The sequence below is a fragment of the Olea europaea genome, chromosome 15 (genome assembly GCF_002742605.1).
Source record: "Olea europaea var. sylvestris chromosome 15, O_europaea_v1, whole genome shotgun sequence".
NCBI classification, from domain to species: Eukaryota; Viridiplantae; Streptophyta; class Magnoliopsida; order Lamiales; family Oleaceae; genus Olea; species Olea europaea.
In genome coordinates this window covers 31,113,430-31,131,020 of record NC_036251.1, presented here as the reverse complement: position 1 = coordinate 31,131,020, position 17,591 = coordinate 31,113,430, and the positions used below count along the sequence as shown (strand labels likewise).

At 39.2% G+C, this 17,591-nt stretch overlaps 1 protein-coding gene across 1 annotated transcript; it reads left to right on the top strand.

Moving 5' to 3' along the window:
- The first annotated feature begins 13,253 nt into the window (after positions 1–13,253).
- LOC111410877 (probable ADP-ribosylation factor GTPase-activating protein AGD6) lies at positions 13,254–16,764 on the top strand. Its single transcript, XM_023041467.1, has 3 exons — positions 13,254–14,271; positions 14,364–14,453; positions 16,002–16,764. Exons 1-3 carry the CDS (start codon positions 13,450–13,452, stop codon positions 16,500–16,502), a joined length of 1,413 nt encoding a protein of 470 aa, XP_022897235.1. The 5' UTR covers positions 13,254–13,449; the 3' UTR covers positions 16,503–16,764.
- Positions 16,765–17,591: the final 827 nt, after the last annotated feature.

Sequence of the window (17,591 nt, the reverse complement as noted above, 5' to 3'; positions counted from 1 at the left end):
CTGCATAGAGTTTTCAAACCTTAACCAAACGTGTCCGAATGATAGTTTTCCATTCCCCAAAATCGATCAGCTCGTAGACACCACTGCAGGCCATGAGTTACTAAGTTTCATGGATGCCTATTCAGGGTACAACCAAATACCTATGAACCTATCCGACGAGGAACACACTTCATTTATTACTAATCAAGAACTGTATAGTTACAAAGTAATGTCCTTCGGCCTGAAGAATGCCGGAGCCATATACCAGAGGCTAGTTAATGCAATGTTCTCCAACCTCCTCGGAAAGACGATGGAAGTATATGTCGATGACATGCTTGTAAAAAGTTTGAGGGCCATGGATCACACTGAACACTTGAAAGAAGCTTTTGAGATATTAAGGAAGTACCGAATGAAGCTGAACCCATTGAAGTGTGCTTTTGGCGTAGCCTCAGGGAAATTTCTAGGTTACATGGTTAACCAACAAGGGATCGAAGCAAACCCGGATACAATCAGAGCCCTGCTAAACATGAAATCCCCTTCAAAGCCCAAAGAGGTACAAAGCTTGACAGGTCGACTTATCGCTTTAAGTCGATTTATCTCAAAGGTAACAGACAAATTCCTCCCATTTTTCAAAGTCCTCAAAGGAGAAAAGAGATTCCAATAGAACGAGGAGTGTGAAACGGCTTTGCAAGGGCTGAAGGAGCACTTGGGGGTAGCACCCTTCTCTCTAAACTAAAAGAAGGAGAAGCCCTTATACTGTACTTGGTTGTCTTGACAGAAGCTGTAAGTTTAGTTCTCGTAAGGAAAGAAGATGGAACACAACTGTCGGTTTATTATGTGAGCAAAGCCCTATTACCAGCTGAGTCCAGATATAGTGATATGGAAAAACTTACTTTTTCATTGATGACGGCCTCCAGAAAATTGAGACCATATTTTCAGGCCCTATAGTATACGAGTCCTGACGAGCTTGTCGCTTAAGCAAATATTAAAAAGTCGAACACATCGAGTAGGTTGATGAAATGGGCGGTAGAATTGAGTGAGTTTAACATCTCATACCAGCCTAGAGTTTTGGTAAAGGGACAGGGGCTAGCAAATTTCATTACAGAGTTCGCTGAAGTTCAATATGATAGCATGGATACAGAACCTTCAGCCCCCCACTCTGGAGCCTTTTCGTTGATGGGTCCTCCAGTGAAATCGGTTCGGGTGCTGGAGTAATTCTGATAAGCCCCAAAGGACACAAGCTCAATTGTGCCATCAGGTTTGGTTTCCAAGCCTCTAACAACGCCACAAAGTATGAGGTATTGCTAGCTAGTCTTAGGATCATTAAAGAGATACAAATCAAAAGGTTGGTGGTTAGTTGTGATTTACAATTGGTGGTCATCCAAGTTAGAGGCGATTTTGTCACGAGGGAGAAGAGCATAGCCTCTTACTTGAAGAAAGTAAAGGAACTCATCCCATGCTTTGAAGGGTTCGAGCCGAACCGGATACCTAGAACCGAAACACGAACGTCGATGCCTTGTCAAAGTTGGCTAGTAGCAAAGATTAAGAATTGCTCAAGGTTGTCCCCATAGAACACCTCCCTAACCCCTCTATATCTAAAGGAGCCGAGGTTATGTGGATTGAAGGAACCCCTCTATGGATGCAACTGTTTATGGATTATCTCAAGGATCAGATACTTCCAGAAGACAAAGAAGAAGCTCACAAATTAAGATGCAAGGTCATCCACTACATACTTTAGGATGGTGTACTTTACAAAACGGGATTCTCATCGTCGCTCCTGCGGTGCACAGGTAAGAACGAGGCTAAATATGTGCTGTGGAAAATCCACGAAAGGATTTTGACAAGCATACTGTCGGACCGACATTGGCACACAAGGTATTAAGATAAGTGTACTATTGGTTGACCCTGAGGAAATACACAGTGAAGTTTGTCAGAAAATGTAATAAATGCCAGCGTTTCTCATCAATACAGAGGCAACCGTACCAGAAACTGGCTGTTGTGTCCAGCCCTTGGCCATTAGCCAAATGAGGTATCGACCTTATTGGTCCTCTCCCAAAGGGGAGAGTAGGCGCCAACCACGCCATAGTTGCCATTAACTACTTCACAAAATGGGTCGAAACTGAACCCCTTGCCAAAATCACGGAGGCCAATTCCTCTAAATTTATCTGGAAAAACATTATCTGCAGGTTTCAAATCCCCCATTCAATTGTATCGGACAACAGCAAACAATTTGATAACAAAAAGGTCAGAGATTTGTGCGACGAGTTAGGGATTAAGAAGCATTTCTCCTCCTCTCACCACCCTCAAGCTAACGGTCATGTGGAAGTGGTGAACAAGACCATCAACGACGTCCTGAAAAAGAAGCTCGACGTGTCGAAAGGGGCCTGGGTGGATGAACTTCCTCATGTATTGTAGGCTGTTCGTACCACAAGCAGGACTGCAACAGGGAAGACACCATTTTCTATGGCCTATGGAGCTGAAGCTATGAGTCCTGTGGAAGTAGGATTACCATCACCAAGGCGTTTATACTTAAATGAGATATCAAATGAGGAGATTCAGCATTGCGAGCTGGATTTTTTCGAAGAGAGAAGGGAAAACTCTCAGATCAAGTTAGCTTCTTATCAATAGAAAATGGCCAAGTACTACAATGCTAGGGTGAAGAAGAAGATGTTCCGCTAGGGAGATCTTGTGTTGAGAAGGGTTTTCTTGCCCTCAAAAGAACCTGTCGTTGGAAAGTTGGGGCCAAACTGGGAAGGTCCCTACCGTATCACCAATGATGTCCGACCAGGAAAATTCAGGATAGAAGATCTAAGAGGGAAGAAATAGCCCCATCCATGAAATGTTGAACATCTACAAATGTACTACCAATGATCAGACCAACACTATTCTCCTGTAATGTCCAACTTTTGAACGCTTCTCATCATCAATGAAATGCACCATTTTTCTTAACATTGCACGAATGACTCACTCAACGATGAATTGTTATTTATATGATATAAGTCATATACTGTGAACCAGTTAAGTAATTTGTCTATGGTGAGCCCATAATTTTCTCCAAGTTTATATGACAAGCTCGTATATTGCAAGTTACTTAAGTCAGTTCGTTTATGGCGAGCCCATAGTTTTCTCCATGTTAAATTTATATGACAAATTCATATACCGCAAACCAGTTAAATGATTTGTCTATGGCGAGCCCATGGTTTTCTCCAAGTTAAGTTTATATGACAAGCTCATCTACTGCAAATTACTTAAGTCAGTTCGTCTATGGCGAGCCCATAGTTTTCTCCAAGTTAAATTTATGTGACAAATTCATATAATGCGAACCAATTAAGTAATTTGCCTATGGCGAGCCCATAGTTTTCTCCAAGTGAAGTTTATGTGACAAGCTCATATACTGCAAATTACTTTAAGTCAGTTCGTCTATGATGTGCCCATAGTTTTCTCCAAGTTAAGTTTATATGACAAGCTCATATACTGCAAATTACTTAAGTAAGTTCGTCTATGGTGAGCCCATAGTTTTCTCCAAGTTAAATTTATACAACAGATTCATATACTGCAAACCGGTTAAGTAATTTGTCTATGACGAGACCATAGTTTTGTCCAAGTTAAGTTTATGTGACAAGTCCATATACTGTAAATTACTTGAGTCAGTTCATCTATGGCGAGCCCATAGTTTTTCTCCAAGTTAAATTTATATGACAAATTTATATACTGCAAACCGGTTAAGTAATTTGTCTATGGCAAGCCCATAGTTTTCTCCAAGTTAAATTTATATGACAAGCTCATATACCGCGAATTACTTAAGTCAGTTCGTCTATGGCAAGCCTATATTTTTCTCCAAATTAAATTTATATGACAAACTCATATACTATGAACTAGTTAAGTAATTTGTCTATGGCTAGACCATAGTTTTCTCCAAGTTAAGTTTATATGACAAGCTAATATACTGCAAATTACTTAAGTCAATTCTTCTATAGCGAGCCCATAGTTTTCTCCAAGTTAAATTTATATGACAAATTCATATACTGCAAACCGGTTAAGTAATTTGTCTATGGCGAGCCCATAGTTTTCTCCAAGTTAAATTTATATGACAAGCTCATGTACCGCAAATTATTTAAGTCAGTTCGTCTATGGCAAGCCCATAGTTTTCTCCAAGTTATTACATGACAAGCTCATATACTGCGAACCAGTTAAGTAATTTGTCTATGGCGAGCTCATAGTTTTCTCCAAGTTAAGTTTATATGACAAGCTCATATACTGTAAATTATTTAAGTCAGTTCGTCTATGGCGAGCCTATAGTTTTCTTCAAGTTAAATTTATATGACAAATTTATATATTGCAAATCGGTTAAGTAATTTGTCTATGGCGAGCCCATAGTTTTCTCCAAGTGAAGTTTATGTGACAAGCTCATATACTGCAAATTACTTTAAGCCAGTTCGTCTATGACGAGCCCATAGTTTCCTTTAAGTTAAGTTTATATGACAAGCTCATATACTGCAAATTACTTAAGTCAGTTTGTCTTTGGCGAGCCTATAGTCTTCTCCAAGTCAATAATTATATGATACAATTAAATATACAACAAATTACTTAAGTCACATTGCAAACTTGTAAAATTATAAGCAGTGAATCGAAGCAAGTTCAGAACAAACAAAACTTTCACAAAAAATCAGGGCTACATATTTTCGTCTTCGGCCATACAAGGATTACAAAAATAAAGCCCTAATCTACGTCCTCTCCGTCGGGAACTTCTTCGTCGGCAGGGGTGGAAAATTCTGCCGGAATAAAATCATCCCTGATGGAAGTCAAATCCAACTCAGGATGGAGTTCTGCAAGCTTCTTAAAGACCTCACTGTAAGCAAGGCCCCTCCAATACATCCCCATGCCGTCATACTCAGCTGTTTCATGAAAATGGGCAACGTATTCTTCGATGGCCGCAGTACCTGCTCTTTCAAGTTGTTGCTTCAAACCTGCAGCTTCGTCGGCGAGCCCCTCTACTTTGGCCTTCAGCTCTGATTTCTCCTTATTGGCCTCTTCTAGGGCAGTTAAGGCAAACTTCTACAGATTATCAGAATTCTCAGCTCGCTTCGTTAATGTGTTCACCACGAACTGGCAGAGGTGGACTTCTGCAGTTAAGTCCCTGTTAGCTGAAGTCAGTTACTCCACTACTAACTTCAGTTCGGCATGTTTTAATTTTAAAGCCTCAAGGGCCTCTTCCATAATAGCAACCTAGTTCTTTAATTTTTGGACATCCGCAACAACCTTAGATGCCTTTCGCTCGAACTCCCTATTCGCTTTTTGGAGCCTCCTCATGTCCATTTGGGCGTTCACGAAGAAGCCTTGCGAACGAGCCTATATGGCGAGTCCCGCCTCCATCATGTCCACTGTATCACAGGTCTCGGCATAATCAAAGTATTTCTCCGTCCAATGCTTATAACATAATCTTGTCGCCGACTGAACTCAGCAACGAGCATCTCCAAAAATTTCGAGGCAATCTCATCAGATCTGTCCCTAGAAAACTTGAGGCCTTACCCTCTGTAATGAAAGCCTGCTCGACTACTTTTTCCTAGGTCTCTTCAGCAGGCCCCCCTCCTTCTCCGCCACCTCTTTCGACTTAATTATTTTAAGGCAGAAATGGGTTCTGCTTCAATGGACTTCTTCAACGACTTGTCTATGGTCATCTGGCGCTTCAGGAGCAGTGGAGGCCCTTCATTCCTAGAGATGACCAACCTCCTTTTTCTCTCACCTCCAAAAGGCTCGACCTTCTCCTTCTCTTTCCATTTTCCCTCCCCCTTCCCCTTTTTTCCGGAGGAGGAGGCGGGTTCAGCTTGGATAGTCGAGGTAGTTCATCTCTTTGGTTCTTGTAAGTGCTAGAACCAGTACCCAAAGGTTTCATTTTCTTCTCCTTGGTGAGCCGCCTCATGAAGAACATGTTAGGCTTGACATACTCTTTCCTGTCATGTTGTTCTCTAAGAAAAATCACATTTTTAGGACTGCAAAATTAAACTCCTTAGGGGATCAAGCGATGTTTAGATGTGTTATGAACAGGTTCCTCATTCCAATAACTGTCTTGAAGAACCTCTTCTCGGGAGAAAGCTCATATATGGCCTTAACGATAGCCCACTCGCAAGGCCGGAGCTCGAACCGATCAACTGCAGTTGCACAAGGAGTTATTTAGAAACAAACTCCAGAAAATCCAAATATCAACAACAAAACTTCCAACGAGACTAGAGTCACTGTACTCGTGATACTGGGTAGTTACAGTCATGTACGGGACCGCATCCCCCTCCAACGTCTGCCAACGACCCCTAACCCAAAACCATGATGACTTCCAGTTCTTTATTGACGTAGGAGTGCTCCAGATAAAGGGAGAATGTAGGACCGCATCCCCCTTCAATGTCTACTGCATCCCCCTCCAACGTCTGCCATTTGGCTCTATGCGTTCGGTACCAACTGGGTTGGGGCAAGTTATACTGCCTTAGCAAATACCTAAAAAATAGGTGTAGAGGTAATTTCATCCCCCAACATAGGATAGCTTCACTCACTGCAGCACACCCCTCTCTAGGGTAACACGCTCTTTCATTAGGGGTCGGTACAAACATCTCAATATTATCTGGGATCCGGTACCTCTCCCTAAAGGTATCTAACTCGCTCTCCTTTATACAGGAAGGCAATAGCGAAGCCCCCCACCTCACACGAAAATCTATGGGTCCCTCCTATATCATCTACTCACTGTGGGAGCCCCCATTGCCTCCATGATTCGTTCTATTGGGATGGGGGAGGCAAACCGACCTCGACATATAAATGGGTCATATCTGTTAACTCAGAGAATCCACCCCAAAAACTCTCTTCCCAGAACTAGAGGCCATAACTAAAGTTAACTTCCAAAATAAGTGCTAAACTTACTTTACTTACAAATACACAGACCGTTTAAAGACAATTACAATGGGAAGGGATCGAAGAAATCAAAGGCAAAGCCTTCAGGTTTCAAATCTATAGATATGGAGAAATGAAATCAACATCTCCATACCCCAAAAGCATTTTATAGATAGAGACGTGTGGGATACGCAGTTTAATTGGTGCGCCAGACACCACGACCATAAATTTGGATCATGATCCAATCTGTTGAAATGAAAAGGCGCACAATCGAATTTTGAATCAACGGCTACGATTAAAACGTGCGTCCCTCGCTCTTCAATGGTGCCACCAAACGTCTGATAGCTACAGCCCTGTCATCATTGTGCAATTAATGCTCACACAGCTCAAACGTCGACTACCGTCACCTCACTAAATCAAATAAACCTTGGAAATCGACGAAGCTGTCAAATCATAATGACGTTACGCAACTTCTCTTGGAAGTTTCACAGCAAGCCCATCAAAGTAAAATAGGCTCGCCTTATCATAGGCATCGCATCTTCTCTTAAGTTCAAGCTTGAACTCGACTACATACAGTAGGCTCGCCTCGTCTTAGGCATCGCCTCGATATCAACTCAACCTCGAATTCGACTAAGTAAAATAGGCTAGCCTTGTCTCTAAGATCAACTTCGAACTCGACTACGTAAAAGGCTCGCATTGTCGTAGGCATCACCTGTTTTCCTGAGTTCAAGCTCGAACTCGACTACATAGTAGGCTAGCCTCGTCATATGCATCACCTCGGCAACAACTTACTTCAAATTCAACTACGTAAAATAGGCTCGCCTCATCATAGGCATCACCTCTTCTCTAAGTCCAAGCTCGAGTTCGACTTCATACAGTAGGCTCGCCTCATCATAGGCATTACCTCGGTATCAGCTCAATCTCGAATTCGACTAAGTAAAATAGGCTCACCTCGTGTCTTAGTTTAACTTCAAACTCGACTACATACAGTAGGCTCGCCTTGTCATAGGCATCGCCTTGGCATCAACTCAACTTCAAATTCGACTCCGTAAAATAGGCTAGCCTCGTCGTAGGCATTGCCTCTTCTCTAAGTCCAAGTTAGAGTTTGACTACATATAGTAGGCTCGCCTCGTCATATGCATCGCCACGGTATCAACTCAACCTCAAATTCGACTAAGTAAAATAGGCTCGCCTTGTCATGGGCATCGCTTCATCTCTAAGTTCAAGCTCGAATTTGACTACGTAAAATAGGCTGGCTTTGTCATAGGCATCGCCTCTCCTCCTCCGTTCAAACTTGAATGCGACTAAATAAAATTTCCTAATTTCAATTTTAATTTCCACATACACCTCGCTAAATTGTAGCCATAACACAAGAGTAAAACAAAAATGGCAAATTTTATTTTGTATATTAACAATTGAGAACAATACATTGTTTTGATTACAAAGGACATTTACAAGTACAATACAAAGACACTACAGGATACAACTACGTAGCAAGCGAACCGCTGGACCTCTCTCTTTCCAGCTGCATAGTCCGTATATCGACCCTTGGTACTATGTGCACCCTCAGGACTGTTGAAACTCAAAATTGCAGCTACAATACACTCTGCCTTGTTAATGTCTAACAAAATAACAGCGTAGCTGCTCAGGGAAAGCTCACCCTGTGGGTCCACATAGTGCCACTAAGGGCTTCTCGGATGTCATCGCACATTATTGGAACATAGTTTGACGATCCACCAGAGAGCCCAAGGCATTATGTTGCCCTTAGCGCCTTTAAAGAAGATTGTAGTAAACCTACATTTCGATTCCCATAGATCTAAGAAAACCACATAATATGCACGCAAATCCTGTCGCTTATACACTCCATAACATCTACCAAAACCAAGCAATCTATTAAACCAAACCCAATCATGATCAACCAGTGACAAGTGTTTTAACTAAATGCAACATATACACAAAATCACGCAAGTCATGCCGGACAATGAACATGCAAAGCGAAAGCCCCTTTTTAAAGGCAATGGTGACCATTCTCAGTCATCCAATTGCAAAGATCTTGGCCATTCATATGGAGGTGACATTGGAACCGTCGAATATACTTGATGCTTCATTTCCTACTATCAGGATCAAAACACATGTCCAACAGCTTACGTTGGAAACGATATACCCCACCTTGGGAAAACTAAGAGACAACATAACAGTCAACAACAATTAATACCCATGACATTCAATCTACCAGAAACACCACTTCATCTCGATATTGGCTCTTCCTATATTTAATTTTGAAGGACCGCTTCTTTCAATGCTCGACCCTACCAAGGGCCACGTTCGTTTTTTTCCTTCCCTCAACCTTTCAAGTCCACGCGTTATATAAATACCCATACATGGACTTCGGGGACTATTATTATATCGCGTTCATTTTTTCCTTTTCCCCAACCTTTTAAGTGCATGCATTATATAAATACCCATACATAGACTTCAGGGACTATTGTTATACCCCGTTCCCAATAGGGGCCCAAAACAGGCTACGTGGTAGGCGAAACCATAGGCACTCTGCACCCTTTAATGGTTGAACCCATGGGATAACGAACCGAATGGATGAACTCCTTAATCGAACCCATCCCTATTTGAACCAACCCACCCGAACCTGTGGAGGTGAACCATCCCACAGGGACCAGGCGAAATAAACGAGATTAGTAAAGAGGTTGATTGACAGAAGATCTCCTAAATCAACTCTAGTGACATGACTGATTTGACTAGTCCCTGACATCGTCGCCACCGCCAACATGAATTTATGGACGCAAGTTATGAATTCTGAAAGGCAAGTTGATATTACCATTCAAGTCTTATGATTGTTTGATTCCCATGATGAGAGGTTGTGCCCACATGAATGAGGCCATGCGTCTTCTCATTTGACAATCCTCACTTACTATCCCACACTATAAAAGCTCACACTTAGTGTCATTGAGAAGTAATGCAAGTTTAGACTTTGATACTATAATTTTGCTCTCTATATTTTTTACTCTCAACTCTGACCCCCTTTAATTTATATTGGAGGCTCACGTTAAAAGCTCTCCCACACTCACATATATCTTTCCCAACTGACTTGACCGTTGGAGTACGTGCGGTCGGCTCCACCCCATCGGAGAAGACCACGTGTGTCTAACAGTTTGTCCTAGAGTGCAGGAAAACGGCTTGCTCGGACGTGAAAGGTCTCGGGATCTGTTGCCCACCTGGAGGTATACTTTTTGAGGTCAACAACCTCGCTGTCACATAGTGTGGAGAAGAGTAATATTACTCAACCGAAAGACAATATTATTTTTGGACGTTTGAGAGTAATGTTAATTAAGGAAAAATCAGTAACTATATAAACTTTTTAAAGGCATCGTTGTCTAAAAATGTTGGGTTTCGCCACTTAGCTAGAAAATTTTAGCAAATGCTTTGACATAATTTGAAGTGACAGAAGATGATTTGATAGAAAAATTGACAGTGTTTAAAACAATCCAATAATATAATACCACATAACATTATGTCAAATTTTATGTTGAAGAATCTAGGACTGTAGCATGATTGAAAATTGTTTTTCACTTCAAGACTTTTATGAATAGGAGATAGAATAGATATAAGAGTCACAAGGAAAGTATACGAGCTAGTTATATAAATATTGTAATTTAGTTGATTTTAGGGTGAAAAAATTGAATAGACCCCAAACTTTACACGGTGTGGAAAAAAGCTCCTAAACTTTAAATCGAACTCCATTAGTCCCTTAACTTTCCGATGTAACCTTAACATCAAATAAGCCAAAAGGATAAAATTGCAGCATTTTTTAAGTTCTTTCCAACTTAAAAGCGAAATAAAGTGTATCTTTTCTTCAAGAAAATGGTGCAATTTTAGCTTATTAGTGTATTAGGTGTCAAAGCAGTGTCAGATTAAATGTTAAATCATCAATCTTTTGGTGTCTATTAGTAATTTTAGACAAAATCTCTTTTTAGGACAATAAAAATTCACGATTTAAAGTTTAGGGACTAATGAAGTACAATTTTAAGTTTGGCACGTGGTATATTTTAAGGAAAATTCTTGGTATACATAATTTATATACATAGGGGTATCCATACCCTTTATTTGGGGTGGGTTCCACCTTGCGCGGCTCCCGCCCCGATGTGAGTGATGTGAACACTCCTATCTATCCAAATTATGTACACTAAACACAACTCATATTTTAATGGTTGGAAACAATATAAATTAAGACAATGTACCATTCCAAGTAAGTCGACTTATCTATATAACTAATATAGATAATTTGAAATATACTTCTATCGATAAATGAATACTTTGTTTAAATTAATAAATTTTCTTAATTCCAAAAATCCTACTGTATCTTTTAGCGTCGAAGTCTAACATCACAAGAGTGAAATCTCATGATATTTGACAAAAAAATTGAAAAAAATTGATTAATAATAAGATACTAATAAGAAAGTATAAAAGAAGAAAGAAGAATCTAAATACATTTTTACTTGATTTACAATAAATAAATACTTTAAAATTTATTATCTTCATTTACTATTTCACATGGACAACATAACCAGCTTTTAGTAAATCAATTTTATATTCAAAACTTAATTTTAAAAAAAAATTAGTTCAATAATGTCTATCTATTTGAAATATCACATTTATCGATTCGCTTAAGCTCAAATGGTATGCCATTTTAAATGTTCACTCAAAGCATAGTCGAGCTGCACGCTCCTAGAGGAATGTCTTCAGAGACCTGATTGGATTAGAGGACCTTTATTCAAGGGAAAATGAGAAAAGAAAACATGAGGAAAAAAAAGAAAAAAAGAAAAAAAACCGTAGGATGGAGAAAGAATTTTAATATCATTATCTGAATTTTCTCTAATTTGAGGAGTATCACTATCTCGTGCCGGCTCTAGTGTGCCTTCAATACGGAAGTCACCCCCAAAATTAATCTCCTATTTGGTTTGAATAAAAATTAATTTTTTTGTAGATTTTGATAAAAATTTGATGAAACGTGTGATTGAAAAATTGATAAAAGTTATGAAACTTATGAAATGTGGATGTGATTGAAAATGAGTTTAAAAAAATGAATTTTTGAAAAATATGAGCCAAATAAAGGCTAAGTAATAATACTAAGTGTATGACATCTATATACTGATTTGATTAAATGAATAATTTGCTAATATGATACTTTTGAATTGACCATGTTGAAGCCAATAAAAGAATTTTAGATTGATTTTTTCACTGTTGATTATTGTCACATGCCAAATCAAGCATGGCCTGTCATGGCACGTCGACAACGAAAGTCACCTATAACAAGTGAAGGAGTTATTTAGAAAATTTTGAAATTGCTTGATATGGATTATGGAACTATGTGAAACAAAGTGAAAGAAGGATAATTTGGATAAAATGCAAGACAACCAAGTATTTCAATTCGTGTTTGTCTTATGACTATGGACTACTATTTGAACATGAGTTATTTTGCTTTGAAGTGAAGGGTTTTGTCTTTGTTTAGTGTGTGGAGTTCTTAAGGGATGGACTCAACTTTGGGAAGGAGCTTGAAAGTGAAGAAGAAGTCGGAATCATCATGTAGATTATGGGAATAGATTGGATATGCAGGAAGGATTTACATAGGTCAAGTGGTGCTAGATGATCCACCTTAAATTTTTATTTATACATTTTTTTCCTTCCATTTTATCTCTTAATTTCTCTTGAGCTCCGATCATTCTTCTCATGATACGAAGTTTGTCATTTTTACCAAATTGTTGTCTTTTCCTATGCACCTCATTTGCACTGACGGTGACGATCCGCCACCTCTTTTTTCCACCTCAACACCAAGATCTTCGAGGCTCTCAACCCATGATTGAGTTATGCAATTAGATTGAAAATTCGATGCTTAAATGACAATCTAATTTTATATTTTAAGCCCTTGTTTGAGCATCATTTTGAGGAAAAATGTATTTTTGAATAGTGATTTTTTAGAGAATGCATAGTTAAAACGTAAGAAAAAAGTTTTCGATTTACATATTAAATTATTTTATTGAAGAATATGTAAAAATAAATTTTGAAAAAAAATGAATTTTTAAAAGAATAGAGCTCAAACGATGCTTAATTTTTGATCTCTTAATAAAAATGAATGTCACGAAAATGAACTATAAAATAGAAAGTTATTAATGTAAAACCATTTTTTACGGATGTGGATGTCGGCAATCCCAACCCTCTCTCCGGTTTCCTCTTAGTAATAAATAATTACAATATGTAATAATATATGAATTAATTTTGTAGTACGTAATAGAGTGTACCTAAGAATGTACATCCCCACATGGAACGTGAATCCCACATCTCATATAAGAGAGGTGCACACACTTATGTACATGTATGACTAGCACCACTATATACACATCTCTCTCAAATTTCATCGTTCCCCTGTATCAATGTGCCCGTACAAATCAGTCCCACATATATACAGATTGACGATCATGGCCTAATTTCCGTCTTTCATATCCGATCCAATAATCCCACCCGGATCATAGACAACAAACCCACCAAATTGAAACCGGAGCCGACCAATTACTAGATCCATCACGAATGGCAGCTTCGCGTCGGCTCCGGGAACTACAGTCGCAACTGGGCAACAAGATCTGTGTGGACTGCTCACAGAAGAATCCCCAATGGGCCTCCGTATCCTACGGTGTCTTTATGTGCCTCGAGTGCTCCGGCAAACACCGTGGCCTCGGTGTTCATATCTCCTTCGTACGATCAGTCACTATGGATTCGTGGTCGGAGATCCAGCTAAAGAAAATGGAACTCGGGGGAAATGATAAATTAAATCAATTTATGGTCCAGTACGGAATCCCCAAGGAAACTGAAATTGTAACGAAATACAATACCAATGCAGCCTCTGTTTATCGTGATCGCATCCAGGCCCTTGCTGAGGGCAAACCCTGGCGTGACCCCCCTGTTGTTAAGGAAACTTTGAAATCCAATACTATTAGCAATGCTAGATACAACAATAAACCGCCATTGAGTGGAGGTGTTAATGGTGGTAGGAATGATAGTTTTGGGAATAATGGAGGAGGGGATAATTGGGATACATGTGATAACGGAGGGACTACTAATAGTAATTCTAACAATATTAGGAGGAACAATACTGTAGGGGACTTTAGGGAAGGTGGAAATGTGGGCGGCGCCCCAGCAAAGTCGAAGTCCACTAATAACATTTATTCTCAAGCTCAATTGGAGGCTTCAGCTGCCAATAAGGAGGGCTTCTTTGCAAGGAAAATTGCAGAGAATGAGTCCCGGCCCGAGGGCCTCCCTCCCTCCCAGGGTGGGAAGTATGTTGGATTTGGATCGAGTCCATCCATGCCGAGGAACATTTCTGAGCCGGATGTTCTTTCCACTCTTACTCAGGTCCATCTGGGCAAATATTAATAATTTAGATGTTTCTAATTCATCGGTATTTATGTGTTCCTTGTTGCTAATGCTGTGTTGTCTGTGCATAGGGATTTGGTAGGTTATCAGTGGTTGCTGCCTCAGCTGCTCAGTCAGCTGCAAATGTTGTTCAAGCAGGGACTAAGGAGTTCACTTCTATGGTAGTTTAGTTTTTTGCCACTGCATTGCTTTTGTTGCTTGTTTTACTTGGTAATGCACTTATTTAATGCTTCACCTACTATGCGGAACATTAATTTCAAAGGGTAATAGTTAGAGGTTTGAGTGGTTTAATGTTAAACCAAGAAACTAATCCTTATCTCAAATACGGTGTACAGTTTTAATATTTGAAATATTTTACTCTAAGTAGGTTACACTTTTGGCTTTTGCTTTCTTGTTGATGTTTGCTATCTGGAATTTGGGTGAGGAAGTTTCAACCAATGTTTATGCAGTTCCCCTTCTTGAAATTTATGCAATCCATCTTTCAAAAGTATTTCTTTCACCTTGATCTCAAAAGTACATCCGTGACTCTCTCTAGGTTTGATTCTGTTCTGAACAATTTCTCTGTTGTTTCCTGAATATCTTTCTAAACACATTGCCAATATTCAAGACTGATTGCCACCATGATTTTGGACTATGCAATTCTGCATTTGTCTTCATGAATGCCATCGGAGTGGTAAACTGAATAATTGTACTGCTAAAGCACCCTTCATCAATTGTGGTTTACTTGATCTGTTAGCATCTCAAACTTTCACAACTTTCTTGGCTGCTCTCCAAACTATTTTAGTAGAGATGACACGTGGAGATCCTTTTCTCCGATATAATAGCTTTTGGGATATATCTTTTTTTGGCTTTTCTGTTCTTGTGCAGGACTTCTGTGTTGCTTGTAGATATTTTCAGTTTCTATACTATAAAGTATCCCCCTCAGAAAGGATTGTGGTCGATAGGTTTATCTCAGACGGTTTGGTACTTTTCTGGAAATTAGTTTTTGGATGATCCACGGAATCTGCCCATTTGGCATAGATTCACATCACATGCATCAATCACATTCAGATTGTTGGCTTGAAATTCCTTATTTCTTCCCTGATTCGCTGTCTGAGAAGCTCAAATGTAGGGAAACAAAGGTTGATGGAGAGAACTTGACGTGGTTAACTTATTGTGAACTGGGTAGATGCGGCATTTTTTGTTGCCTAGCAGTTAAGACATTGAGGCTTTGGTGAATTTTTTTTTTTTTTTTTGGGTTAATTGTGGAGAATCTAGGACAGCCTATACAGAGCGGTTCTTATTTTGGTGCTCCCATTTGGTGCAATATTGATAAGGTCTCAACATATTTCTGAGTCGCATACAAAAATAGTAACGAGCCCTCAGTATGTGGGTAATGCAAGTTATATCAGAATTTTATGTAATTTCGAAAAAATTTGCACGGTATAACTACAGCAATAGTTGAGATGAGTTTCTGATCTTCTAAAAAGTTAATATTTGGTTTTTCCTTTGAAAATGCTGATAGTTTTAGTCTTTGCTTTTATCTTTTCTGTTTAGTTTATTCCTACTGTACAATTTTTTTCTGAAGTTGAAATTTAGATGGCTGGCTTACATGGGTGATTAAGGCATAATTCATTCTAAATTTAATTCCCTTTTATTTCTTTCTCCAAACATTTTGAGTATATACAGTATGGAGTTAATCAACATGCAAGTTGATCTTCATTTTGCAGGTAAAGGAGGACGGCCATGATTACAAGGTGAATGAAACTGTCAATGTTGTGACTGCAAAAACTTCAGAGATTGGTCAGAAGACATGGGGACTCATGAAAGGAGTAATGGCTTTGGCTTCACAGAAGGTTGAGGAGTACACTAAAGAAGGCTCTGACTGGAAGAATGATGGCTGGCAACAAAATGAAAATGAGAGAACTGGTTACTATCAGGAGTTTGGACAGGAGTCTAAAGGTTTGAATACTTCAGCTGGAGCACAGAAATTGTCTGCTCGACAATCTAACTCTGTCAGTTCTGGTTCCTGGGATGATTGGGATAGCAAAGATAGTAGGAAAGAAGATTCGTCAAAGGGGCTGACATCCCAGAATGGGGATAGCTGGGCAGGCTGGGATGATGCTAAAGATGATGGGTACGATAATTTCCATCAAAATGCATCTGATCACAAGGCTGCAGGTTATAACAGCAAATCAGAAAACAAGTGGACTGAGGGTGGTTTTCATTGAGGTTAGCAAGTCCCATTCCAATTTTTTCCATTTTTCTTCTTCACAATTTATTTCCTCCCAATTGAACTCTGTAGAGAACTAGTTGAAATGTTTGCATGCTGAAAATAGTCCATAACTGTAAAATTTCCTATAGTGGGATTGCAATATGCCCAAGGAATATAAAAGATTGTTTTATGTTGCATGGAACCTTTATTTTTTGAGTTTTATATTTAATAGACTGCATTTAAAATTGTAATGAATTTGTTTGCCATTTAATGTCTTAGCATCTTTTACTTTAATCATAATAACTCAGCTATTGTGAAACATTTACTCTTTTCCAAAATGGTGTTTTTTTATTTTTTTTATTATTATTTATTTTTTTCTGGTGAATTTTAAATATTATTCCTAATGGAGTTCGTGTACAAGGCAAGGGGGAGATTGAAATCTAGGATTCACAGTGTTGATACTGGGATCCACTGAAATTTTAAATTATTTGTTTGACATCCGGGACTGAGGCTTAGCCTAAAAGCTACTATTTCCGATGATTAGAACACCATACAATAATTTGATTTCGGTTCACATGCTGCTGTAGCGTGCATCACACAGTCGGCACATGATTATCCACTGAACCATCGTTGTTGTTGAATATCTTCAAATTAAACTCGTCCTCTTGGGTAGAATCATGATGTTGGATTACAAGCACAAAACTCTTACTGTCATTACCCAAGGATGCTATCAAGCCTCCAATTGGTCCCAACTCATTGTATGCATTGTGGTGATTGGCCAGCTCAGCCACCATTGCAGGTGGAAACCCACCTTTCCCCGATCACCATGAGTTTGAAGTCACTGCTTCTTCCACAATATTTTTTGCTTCTTGCTCAATATACTTTGTAATCCCATAGCAGCTACTTGTAAAGTCTGCTAGCACGGTGAAAAGTTGTGATACCACTTGAAAGTTATTAGTTCGACCCTAAAAGCACCTAGAGGGGGTGAGTGGGTAAAAATAGCGGAATTAAGATTATTAGTTAACAGCAACAAGTCACTTATTAATTGTTTTGGATGTTTAGTCAATCAAATCAAATTTATCCTACATTGAATTGCCACAATAAT